Source organism: Anas acuta, chromosome 2 (assembly GCF_963932015.1).
Source record: "Anas acuta chromosome 2, bAnaAcu1.1, whole genome shotgun sequence".
Classification (NCBI taxonomy): Eukaryota; Metazoa; Chordata; class Aves; order Anseriformes; family Anatidae; genus Anas; species Anas acuta.
Genome location: NC_088980.1, coordinates 19639400 through 19651106, shown reverse-complemented (window position 1 = coordinate 19651106; position 11707 = coordinate 19639400). Strand labels below are relative to the sequence as shown.

Below are 11707 nucleotides of genomic sequence, written 5' to 3'. Positions count from 1 at the left end.
GGGGGGGGGGGATTGCCTGTGCGGCTGGGTGCTAAACACCGATTGGGCTACAAAGGAATCGGAAAAAGGGATCCCCTCGGATCTGGTCGCAAGGGAAAAAAAAAAAAAAAAAGGAAGAAGGAAAGAAAAAAAAGGAAAAAAATGCCAGTTATTTTTTGCAAGAAAGGAGACACTGAGATTCTGCATCCACCCCCCGGGGAGTGCATTCCTCTCGGAGGTTGTTCCCCCTCAACCTTCATGGGCAGCACCGGCCTGCTTTTCGCTCGCCTCGTCCGAGGGCAGAGCTCGTCTACATTTCAGCGTTAAAATGCCTGTTTTATTCGGCTGCCCGGGGTAGAAATGTTTATGTTTGGGAGCAGAACCCAGCCCCTGCCCTGCTCTGCTCCGCTGCCTGCGCTCAGGCCCAGGCCCCCGCTGCCCTCAGCTCCCTCGGAGGGTCCCAAACGTGGCCGTTCACCGAGGCGGGGGGCTCCAGCCTGCCACAACGTGCTCGGCAACTTAATCTCAGGCTAAAAAAAAAAAAAAAAAAAAAAAAGGAGAGAGAGAGAGAGCAGGGAGCGAAAAAAGCGCGGCACACACAACTCTCCCGACGGCTGCGGTTCACTTCCGAGGTGGACCGGGCATTTTAAAGCCGAGGGGAAGGCGTGCGTGTGGGGGCAGCCGGCAAGGCACGGAGGTAAGCGGCTCGGCCTCGCCTCGCCTCGCCCCACCGTGCGGTAACAAAGGCGGCCGGCACCGGGCCCTTCTCCCCCCCGGGCCCGGCGGAGCTCGGCCTCGGGGCGCCGGGGGGACGAGGCGAGGGAACGGGCACCGGGCACAGCGGATGGGGCCCGGGTGGGTGCTTCGTGGGGTGCTTTTGACGTGTTTTGGGGTGGTTCCGAGGTGGTTTGGACGTCTTTTTGGGTGTTTTGGGGTGCTTTTGAGGTGTTTTGAGGTGTTTTGGGGATGGCTTTGAGGTGTTTTTGACGTGTTTTGAGGTGTTTTTGTGGTGTTTCGAGGTGTTTCTCCGCCGCCACACGCTCCCCGGCTGCCGGGAAGGGGGAGGCCGGGACCGTGTGGAAATTGGCGATTTCTTGGCGAACGCCATAAATCGCGGCGCGGAGCGGGTGGGGGCGGGGAGGCGCGCACCGCCACAAAGGGCGGCCGGGCAGAACCGCGCCACACCGCGCCGTGCCCGGTCCCCTCCACGCATTTCTCCTCCGGGGCAGCCCCTTCGAGCCCCATCACCCCTCTCCCCATCGTCCCGGGGCCGATCGCGGGTTGCCGCCCGCCGCCGGGTGCCGCCCGCCCCGCGGAGGCGCCGCCCGCCCTTGGCGCGGGGCCCGGCGGGCGCTGACCCCTCACCCCTCCCCCTCCCCCCCCCCGGGCCGCTCTCCTACCCACAATTCCCCGCGCCGGCCGCGCTCGTGCCGCGCTCGAGCCTCCGGTGCCCGCCCCCTTCCCCCCCCCCCCTCCCGGTTCTCAGCGCCCGCCCGGGAGCCGCGGCGCTGAGGGGCGGCGGGGGCGGCCGCGCCTCGGGGCCCCGGAGTTTTTTTTTTTTGGGGAGGGGGGAACCGTGGCTGAGGAGGCCCCTGGAAGGGGTGTGTGGGGGTGCGGGGAGTCTCCGCCTGTTGAACGTCGCGGGCGCGCTCCCGTTATACCGCACCTCTCGTCAGCGGCTTTCGGGAAATGAGACGTGACGCTAATCAAATCACGCGGGTGTAAACATTTATGAGTTAAATCCTAATATTATGCAATTATTTAAATCGAGACGCCGTGGCGGTGCCTCTGTGTGTGCGTGTTTTTTATTTTTTTCCTTCTTTCCCGTCTCCCCCCCCCCCCCCCCCCCCGGCTGAGGGAAGGAAATGGCGGCGGGGGGACCCCCCTGAGGTGGGGGGGGGGGGGGGTGCTGGGGACCGTCCCCGGCGCTTCCTCTCCCCTCTGCCGGCCCGCGGGGGTCAGGGAGGAGAACAATGCTGCTGCGCGGCCTTTTGTGTGTGCAGCACCGTCCCCTGAAGGGAGGAGGCGAGCACTGCAGCGCCCAGGTGCGGCGGTGGCGGCGGCGTCTGTAGTGCTTCCTCCTCTCCTGCTGGTAGTGCTCACGGCATGCGGGCGGCCGGGGCTGGGGCTGGGGCTGGGACCGGCGGTGGTGGCGGTGGTGGGGTCAGGGCGGCGAGCAGGAGGCCCTCGGGCTGCCCCGGAGCCCGGGATAGGCTCGGCGGAGCTGCTGGATGCGGGCCAGCCCGGTCACCCCCCCACACACACACACCACACCACCACCATCACCCCTCTGCAGCATAGGGAGCTGCGGGAGGGAGAGTGTGGAGGGTGAGTAACGCCTGGGGGGGGGGGGTGCTGAGAGAGGGGCTCCGGGGGAAGCAGGGCGGGGAGGTGCTGCGGGCCCCCAGCCCCATTGTGGGCAGGCCGCTGCCTGCTGCAAGGAGCGGGGAGCTCCCGGCCCTGTGCCCCCCTTCCACACACACACCCCGAGGCAGCCGCTCCGGGGGTTTTCCAGGCAGAAAAAGGGTGAACGAGGAGCTGCTGCGGGGCTGGGACTCGCCTGTGACACCGGAGCCGGGCGTGGAGGAGGATCTGCGCCCGGGTGGATGGATGTAGGCGAGCGGGACGCCTCGCAGGAATGGAGAGGAACAGCTCCGAGACGCAGGATTTGGAGTAGTCAATGTAGCCCAAGTTGGGAAGGAACTCGTCTTAATGGTCTGTTTATAAAAGTGAAGATTAATCCGATTCATTTAAACACCGTGAAGTCTGGATTTTTATTTTATTTTTTTTTCCAAGTGATTGCTGTATGTCGGTTTTAAAAAATTGTTTTATAGGAAAAGTGTTTGTGTCTTTTTTTTTTTTTTCCTAAAAAATAATTGCAAGTCAAACTGTTTCGGTGTGCCACTCAGACCTGCAGTTTCTCCTGTGTTAACCTAGAGAAGAGCCGACTAACTCCATTTTCAAGAAAATTTCCAACAAGTGCCCTTGATCTTCTAAGGGGAAAAAAAATGTGTCTTTGCACGTTGTTTCTTGAAGCTTAAATTAAAACGGATAGGGGCTTGTGTTTGATGACGAAAGGATTTCTAGAGAACTTTTTTTTTTTTTAAAGAAAATCCTTTCTAGGAGAACCGTGCTTATTTTTAGCAAGTTATTTCAGAGTTTGTGAGAATTGATTTGCAAAGGTTAGGATTGATGTCTAGCTATTTTTTTCTAAACGTATCACCAAAAAAAATTACCATTTTACGTATTCTGTGAGTAACAAGTAAAAGAAGTTAATGGATGATGTTTACAGATAGCACCTAGCTGAAAATAATTCTCAAGTGACTTTCCCCCCACGCACACACTTGGGAAGTTGCATGCTTGCAGTCATTGTTTCAGATAATACAGTTTGGGACTTCTCTTTCACTCTTTGTAAACTTGCAGTCTTTTGTGGGATTCCTCCAAATAAAAGCCCGATTCAGTTCGGATGGTAAAAAGCAGCTATGTTACTCGAAAGCCGAAGATACAAGAAATAGTTAATAGGAAAGCACCGCTCTGGTAATATCTCAAGGCATTAACTTTAAAATCGAAGGAAAAAAAAAAAAAAAAAAGGAAAAGATTTTTTTGGTTTGCTTCTCCTGCTTGAGTATTCCGGAGATGCATTTACTCTTACTTGCTGCCTGGCAATTTTCAAAAGGTAATTGCAAATTTCGAAAGCGTCCTTCAAAAAGACATTTAATGCTGTTGTATTTCCTGAAACAATATATTACTACTGGAAAACTATTTTATTGAAAAGGAAGATTAAAAAAATAGGGAGAGACCGTTTGTTGCCGTTATTCATTGCTCTTTATTTTGTTTTTGTGTGGAATGCGTTGACGTGTTTCGTATATTAGATATATATTTTTTTTTTCACAAAGGAGCATTGTTGTTACTTTTAATTGGGAAGTACCACGATATAAAAATTACCCACATTCCCGACTCTGAACTACCATAGTAAGATTGACAAAAAGTGATCCGAGGCTTGCGCGCTTAATTCGCCAGGAATGTTAAGCTTCCCAGATACACCCTATGTGGTCAAGTTAGACTTTCGCTCTTCGAGAGTTTTTAATGGTCAAAATGGTAGAAGAAACGTATGTATGTATATATGTGGGGAATTGAAATCAGATGGTAACTAGCAGTGGGAACAGAGCTCACTGATCGAAAGACTTTTTTTTTTTTTATTGCATTTGGCAACCTCTTTCTTTCAGAGACACAATACAATTAATTAACATATTCTGGGGCGTGTTTTTGAGATTGGGAAGTGGTGGCCCCTTGTTGAGAAGAAAACACTTTAAATAAAAAAGTAACATTGTTGTGTCCAAATGGTACTGGGAAAAGCAGAGTAGGATTGCTTATACAGCCCACGGATGCGGTTGATTTACTCCAATTTGCTTTAGCATATAACAAACCAGCTTTTCCTTTCCCACGCCTATATTAGTTATATGTGTTTTGTTTATACAAATCCATCTAAAATAGGTCTGTCTTTAAGGTATTTGATGGGAAATTCAGCATGTCGTTTCTCGTATTTATTGTGTAGTACAGATACGATTCCTGAATTGAAATCAAATAAATGTGACCTGTGACACGATACAGTATCACACTGCTGATCATAACACAACGAACACGAAAAAAGGCTATTAATTTATATGGAATGTTAATTTAGCAAATCCTACACGGAGGTACGCCTATGCAAGAAAAGTAATCTGAGGCTTGGTTTTGGTATGATGCGATGTAAATGTATTTAATAAAAATCCAATGAATTAATACATACCTCATAAAATCCAAACTTTGAAATGAATTATTCTTTAAAGAAGAGCCTTATGTTATGTTGAAGGCGGATATAATCTAAATTCCAGAGTTTACTAACCCAGCTTTTCAGGGCTTAATAAAACATTAATATTCAATATGGTTTGCTAGAAGTTTATTTCAGGTTCTTTTGTATCATACTGTAATTATCATTACTTTGACTTGACTCACATAAAAATGTGGTTAACATTTAAATGCCTTTTTAATGTAGAGAATTATAAATTAACTGTCACATTTAAATCTTTTAACTTCTATCACTTAGGGAATGTTAAGTCTTTTAAAAGGAAATAATCACTGTGCTTAAAGATATCCCGTGCTAGGATCCCTTATTTAGAATTTTGGTTTGAGATTGTTCATTCAAAGAAAATCCCTTGTTTCGTGTTTACTGTAAACCTCAGTCTGAAATTAACATTTAAATGCCAACATTAGTAACAGAAGCAGTACTTGAAAACCACCAATTTTATCCATTGCTGCTAGTTAAGTGGAATTTACCAAAGTCTCCAAAGGTGATAATACAATTAAAAACAAGAAAATGAATACAATAGTTGGTGAAATTACTTCCCCCTTTCTTTGCACTCTAAGGAATTACAAAATTTGTAATTATGTTCGCACAAAAGAAAAGAGCACAACATATGAAGAGGCATGGTGTCCAGGAGATGCACTGACGTGACCTTTGATGCTACTACCTGTACTTGCATAGCGTGTAAATATATAACACGCAAACTCCCAGTGAAGAAGTGACTGCGTCTTAAATGTTAAAAACATTTTAATTATTCAGTAAATTGCACTTGGATAAGTATTAAATACAGATTTGGCCATTATATTAAAGACTAGAAGGGAAAAGAAAACTTTACTTAGTATAATTTAAGAGTAAGCCTGGAAAGATGCATTAACATTTTTAATATGGGTTCTGTAGACGTGCTATATCCTTCAAAATTGAACATGGATAGAAATAATTTGTTAGATCCAAGGCGGACTGTCATTTAAAACACACTATGTGCAAAGGTCAACACACAAGAGTCGCATTCTATTTTGTGTAAAGTGACCATTTTGCTACTGCCTTCCCAGGAATGAAGCAAATGCCCACGATTAGAATGTATTTCAGTGAAGACTGTTAATGATTTAAACCCAGAGAAACAAAAGGCAGACCAACATCAATCTATTTTAAATAGATAAACAGGAGATATATTATTCTACATATTGAGAATTGCTCAGTTACTGCAATTTGCCCGGCCTCAGTTGCATGTTTAGCTGTGCAGCATGTATCCTTTCGCTCATAGGTAAAGATCAAAGCTTTCTCAACAAAGACCCAAACTGAAAAAGAAGTAAAAATGGCTGTGAGAAAATTGCTTTAAAGAACTTGCTGTAAAGAAGCAAGTTTTCTCACTCTGCAATTCCAACTCCAATGTCAGTGCATGTTTTCTAATATAGCATGCTTTTTTTGTAAAATCTGTGCTTTTCGCTGTTGTTGTTATTCCTGGAAGACTCCTCTGATGATTATACCCAACTGATAATGTGGATTTGTAAATGAAAGACTTTTTCTTGTTCAGTGCTTTGTTTTATTCACCAAACTTACAGTGATTTTGCACATTACAGATAAAAAATAGTGGAATTTAAAGCAAGTATTTCAATCTTAGCATTATTGGTGGAACTGATCAGTTGGTAGTAAAAATTTAAGGTGAATACCTCTTTATTTTTGCTAATGAAGCTAAAGTGCTATGCAGTAAAGTATGTTAATATTTTCTTCAGGAATCCCTTAAACTCTTTAAAACTATTTGCATTTGGACAGTGTAATTTTCACTCACTCATGCATTCATCCTACTTGGAAAAGTTATCTAAAAATATGAATTCATATAATCTTGTTGCATGTTTTTTATAATCAAACTTGTTTTGCTCCTAGGTTTTGTAGATTTCTTTTAAGACAATTGGATTTTCTCCTTGCATTTAGATTAACAATGAAATTATTCATTCTTACTCACTGAATTATATTCCTCTCTAATTATTTTAATCTCTTATATATCACTATAAGAAGGACAGGCTTCTTTTTTTCAAAAAGAAAATTGGCCTTCTGTGTCATGTCAATGCTTATTAAATACTACAATCATAAGAACATATATGCTACAAGATTTTATGTTCTGATTCCATAGCTGTTACAGGCTTAGCGTTTGCAGTATTTATTTAGTGGTAATGCAGTTCTTTTCCTATTTTGCATTTCAAAGGTCTCCTCTAAATGATTGTTTTACAGAACTATCAAGAGGTTATCTAAATTTTTCCATCAAATATTACACAGTACCATAAGGTGGTAGTCATGGAGTTTCTTTCAGTCCATGCACATTCTTTGTATTGAAATAATTAAACATAAATCCATAAAAAAATACAAAAAAAAATGTTTTATTAAATAATTGAATGTATTAGGCTTGACTGAATTTTGACCAAAGCAAAATTTCAGGATCTTCACTACTGAGCTGGTGTTACATGGTGTGAGATTAGAGTATTTTTATTTGAAAACCACACAGTAGGTTTATCATGAATATGTTCTTGTTGCCTCGGTGCGGCTTTAATCAAGTTGTTGCAAAGTGATTAATTTTTTTCCTTGGTGATGTTTCTTTATAAAACTTAAAATTGAGATTCAGAATTGCTAACATGAAGAAAAAAAAAAAAGACCTGGGAATCGTACTAGTTGCTTTTCAAAGAAGATATTGCAGGAAGACCTTCTCAATGAATTAAAAAAAAAAAAGCTGTGAAAAAAAAAATTACAATTGTTTGTTATAATACAAGCTTACTATATGTATAAATTTATCCAACAAATTAAAATATACTTAATATATTTTCATTTTAAAAGGATATTTATTTTAATTTACCTGTCAGGGAAATAAAGGACAGATTTGCTGCTGTACCATGATTTTTTTTTTTTCTTGTCAGGGTTAACAGAATCATTGAGAATGCTTTTTAAATTAGATGTCATTTTCTTGACAAGAATGAAGAAGGGCTGGGACACTGTATCTATCAGCTCCAAATAATTTGCGTTTTTTAAAACACTAGGATATTGCTTTATTTCCTTACAAAGTAATTACTTGCACCTGCAATTTTCAGGGTATTCTTAACAAGCTTTAAAAGTAATAAAAATAGTGTTGTAAGTATGTTTTGTCACATAAGTAGTTTATGTTCAAATTTGTATTCTTCACTGTTGAGATAGAACATTCTAGTGTGGGGTAGGGTTGTTTTGAGAGCAATATCTGAATTATTTTATACAAACTGAAACATACTAAGTTCCAATCCACCCCTATTTTTATTTTTTTTTTACATGTGCCTTAAAAATTTCTAAACTGCCAGAGATATTAGAAAAACACATTTACAGAGAAATGTGTAGAATGTGTCTGAAATGGCTGTTATTCACGTATTTGGTTGGGCCCTTCATATAGGAAGCTACCTCCCTCATTCCTTTTTCCCTTGCCCTCCATTCTTCTCCTAGCTATATAATTTCACTCAAAACTTTCAAGAAGAGAAAAGAGCTTGACCTAAGATACCCTGCATACAAACTTGCAGACTAAGATGTCTCTAGAGGGTAGAGAGTTGTGCACATCCCACCTCTCCCTTACGCATAGTTTTTCTTCGTACTCCTGTACGCAAGTGCAGATGTTTTATTAGTTAACACTGTAGAAAATACAACTAGCCCTGCGTGTATATACAGAGGTCTAGGTAGCCACACGTCCAGGAACGTACATAATTCAGCAGTGATTTGCACAGATACTGCGTCAACTATGTCGGCCTTGCAAAATCACCACCACAAATGTACAGACCACGTGCAAATGCTGCTCGTCTGCCTTTTAGCATGGTAAGATAAATCACTTGCATCTTCCTCGCCCAACACTAAATAAATAAATAAAATAAATAAATAAATAAATAAAATACTGGCCCCGGGGCAAGTGAGTGAGCAGAATTTTGCAAGGCTGCATTTCATTTCTCCGTGCCCCTACCAATCGCCACAATTAGTTCCTTCTGCTATAGGCGTACCTGCTCACAATGGCGAATTGAAATGAGAGATTGGCTTGAGATTTTCCTCCCTGCTGACCACCCCGGCTCTGCCAGGTTTAATTTTTGTTTTCTTTAATTAAAAGAGACAACAGAATTGGAATTATTTTATGTAAACTGAATGAATAACCAACCCACCCACCCCAAAACACACCCGAAATCCCCCCCCGCGTGGGAGCAGGGCTGGGAGCTGGTGGCTTTTGTGTGTGCCTGCGGCCTCCCCGCTCGCCCCCTGCCCTAACCCCTCGCTGTCGCTGCCGGGGCGGCCACGCGTGGCTGCACCCACGCAGGCTGATTTTGGGAGCAGGAAGGTGCAATTAGCACCGCAGGATTTAGTTATCGGGCTGTCGGAGGGGAAGGGAGCGGAGCGGCACCGGCTGAGGCGAGGGAGGGCAGAGGAGGAGGAGGGGGAGCGGGGCAGCGGCGAGGCCCGCCGAGGGGACATAAACAGGACAATAAAAGTTGGCAGCGGGGAGGCGTGAGCCACGTCGGGGGGAAAATAAACAAGATAGTAAAAAAAGAAGAAAAAAAAAAGAGAAAAAAAAAAAGAAAAAAACACAACCACGATTTCTGCCGGCTGCGGCGGAGGAGAGGAGAGGGGAGGGCGGGAATGGGGGCGAGTCCTCCAGTCCTCCTGAAGGGGGCATGAGCAGAGTGACATCGCGGGTGGGAGCGGGGCGCATGTCTGCCACCTCCCCCAGCCCACACGGCGGGGAGGGGGGCAGCAACAGGCCCGGGCTCGGCAGGGCAGGGCGGGCGGCTCCGCGCGGGCCGTCCCGAGCCGCGCCGAGGGCTTGCGGGGCCCGGCCCGGCGCCGCCGCCATGGCTCGCCCGGGGGGGGACGCCGAGTGGCAGCACGCCGAGGTGGGTGGACTGAGCCGAGCCGAGCCGGGGCGGGCGGGGAGGGCTGTGGGGGACACGGGCGGGCCGTGCCGTGCCGGGCCGGGCCATCAGGTGGCCGGGCGGGCCCCGCCGTGTGCGCGGCGCTCAGCGGGGAGGAGCGGGGGGGGGGGGGGTGGGGAGCGCGGCCGTGCTGCGGGCGGCCCCGCAGCCATCGCTCGGCCGGGAGGAGGCCCCGCAGGCCCGGGCCTTCCCCGCAGGGCTCCGCACTGCGCCTGCGCCGCGGCCCTGCCCGCCCGCCCGCTCCGCTGCGCGCCGCCGCCGCCGCCTCAGGGCTGCCCCTCGCCGCCCGCCCGCCTGACGCAGCCCGGCCGGGGGCGAGCGGAGGCCGTGAGGCGGCGGGCATGGGCCCCGCGCGCCCGCCGGGGAGGCGGCGGCGGCGGTTGAGCGGCTGAGGGGGGTTTGTTTGTTTGTTTTTTATTATTATTATTTTTTTTTTGAGGGTTTGGGGACGAAGCGCGTGTGCGGGGGGGCTGACGGCGCTGTGTTGGCCCCGCAGATGGTGTCCAGCGAGCCCCTGCTGCTGCCCGTGTCGCTGGAGGGCGAGTTCTCCAGTAGCATGAAGGAGATGATCGGCGGGTGCTGCGTGTGCTCCGACGAGAGGGGCTGGGCCGAGAACCCGCTCGTCTACTGCGACGGGCACGGCTGCAATGTCGCAGTGCATCAAGGTGAGTGCGCGGGGCGGCTGCCCCCAGCCCCGCTCCTTCCTCAGGCTCCCAGCCCGCTCCCCTTGGGCCTAGTTCCCCCCCATCCCTCCCTTTCCCCTTCCTTCGCCTCCCTTTACGCCCCCCAGGTCCCTCTTGTCACCCACGGAGCCCGTTTGGCCCCCTCCAGGGCCGCGTGCTCCCTGGGCTAACCCAGGCTGTCATCCCGTGGCCCTCCAGCCTGCCTGGCTCTTCCCCCATGGGAGACGTCCTACACCGTGACTTCCTGTGTTATGACTACTAGAAAGGAAGAGCAGGCCTTCCATTTTTCCCCCTCTTCCTCCTCTTTTACCTCTTCTATGTTTATTGTGCTTCCTCCTGTGCACCCTGTTAACAACCCCAGCTACGGCAGTCCAAAGACTTCAGGAAACTCCTTTCCTTTTTCACATGACTTCTCGCTAATCTCCGTTCTGGCAGCTCTTGCTGTATTTCTTTCTTCCTGCGCTCAGTTCCTGCCCTCCCTGCCTTTTCCAAGTTAAAAAAAAAACTACTCGAGGGGCAGCCGATAGGTGAGGAGGGTGTAGGGCCGGGAGGCAGCAGCGTGTAGAGAGGACTTAGCTGTCATGTGCTCGCTTCCCCTGCCTGCCTTTCCTTGAATGTCATTTGGCTGCTGGTGCCTGGCAGATGAGGAGACTTCCTGTTGTGGTTCTGCAGGAGGAGGGTGCCGCTCCGAAAGGGCTGATGCAGGATTTGTTTGGATTAGTAGAGCCTGGTTGGTTGGTTTCCAGCTCAGCTCAAGAGCTGGCATGTTCCCTGTATGTGTGATTGTTTTGTTTCTGTCAGTGGGTTGACCCTTCTTTAGAGAACAGAGGGAGGGACTGGATTCTGCTGCTTACATTGTGAGAAAGGAAGTTGCGATGACTTTTGCTTTATGCGTAGCAGAAACAAGGAATAAAATGGTAGCTTCTCTGTGTCAACTCCCAAGCAGTCATTTGAACTCCGTGGTTGGTTCTTAGACTCCTAGATGGAGGAAAGGTAAAATCCAAAATCCAGTTTATTAGTATGAATGGCTAGTGCATGTGAAAATCCTATTAATGTCTCTCTCATACTTGGTCTTACAGTGTAAGTTTTGGTGAACATGACATGGCAGATGGTTTTTACATGGATATGCTCGTTTGTAGACCAAGAAGTACTAATAATTTAAGGAGATGTGCATTATTCAGTTATTGGTGATGCTGGAGTTAAGGCAGAGAGGAGCTGAGAGGATCTGTGAAATTAGCCTGGTTTTGAATTAGTATGGTGTTGTCTTAAGGGCTGAATAAAGTTAA

General features: G+C 47.5%; 1 protein-coding gene across 9 annotated transcripts in view; it reads left to right on the top strand.

The window, feature by feature from the left end:
* The first annotated feature begins 657 nt into the window (after positions 1-657).
* MLLT10 (MLLT10 histone lysine methyltransferase DOT1L cofactor) overlaps positions 658-11707 on the top strand; it is a 126649-nt gene continuing 115599 nt past the window's right edge. For 5 of the 9 annotated variants that reach the window (XM_068673766.1, XM_068673765.1, XM_068673764.1 and 2 more), the window contains exons 1-2: positions 9489-9699; positions 10235-10403. In XM_068673766.1, the coding sequence (XP_068529867.1) occupies positions 9517-9699; positions 10235-10403 (352 nt within the window). In that variant the 5' untranslated portion in view covers positions 9489-9516. Of the gene's footprint in view, positions 677-9488; positions 9700-9878; positions 10136-10234; positions 10404-11707 lie in introns of those variants that run through there. The other 4 variants (XM_068673768.1, XM_068673770.1, XM_068673769.1 and 1 more) reach the window with 4 other exon arrangements.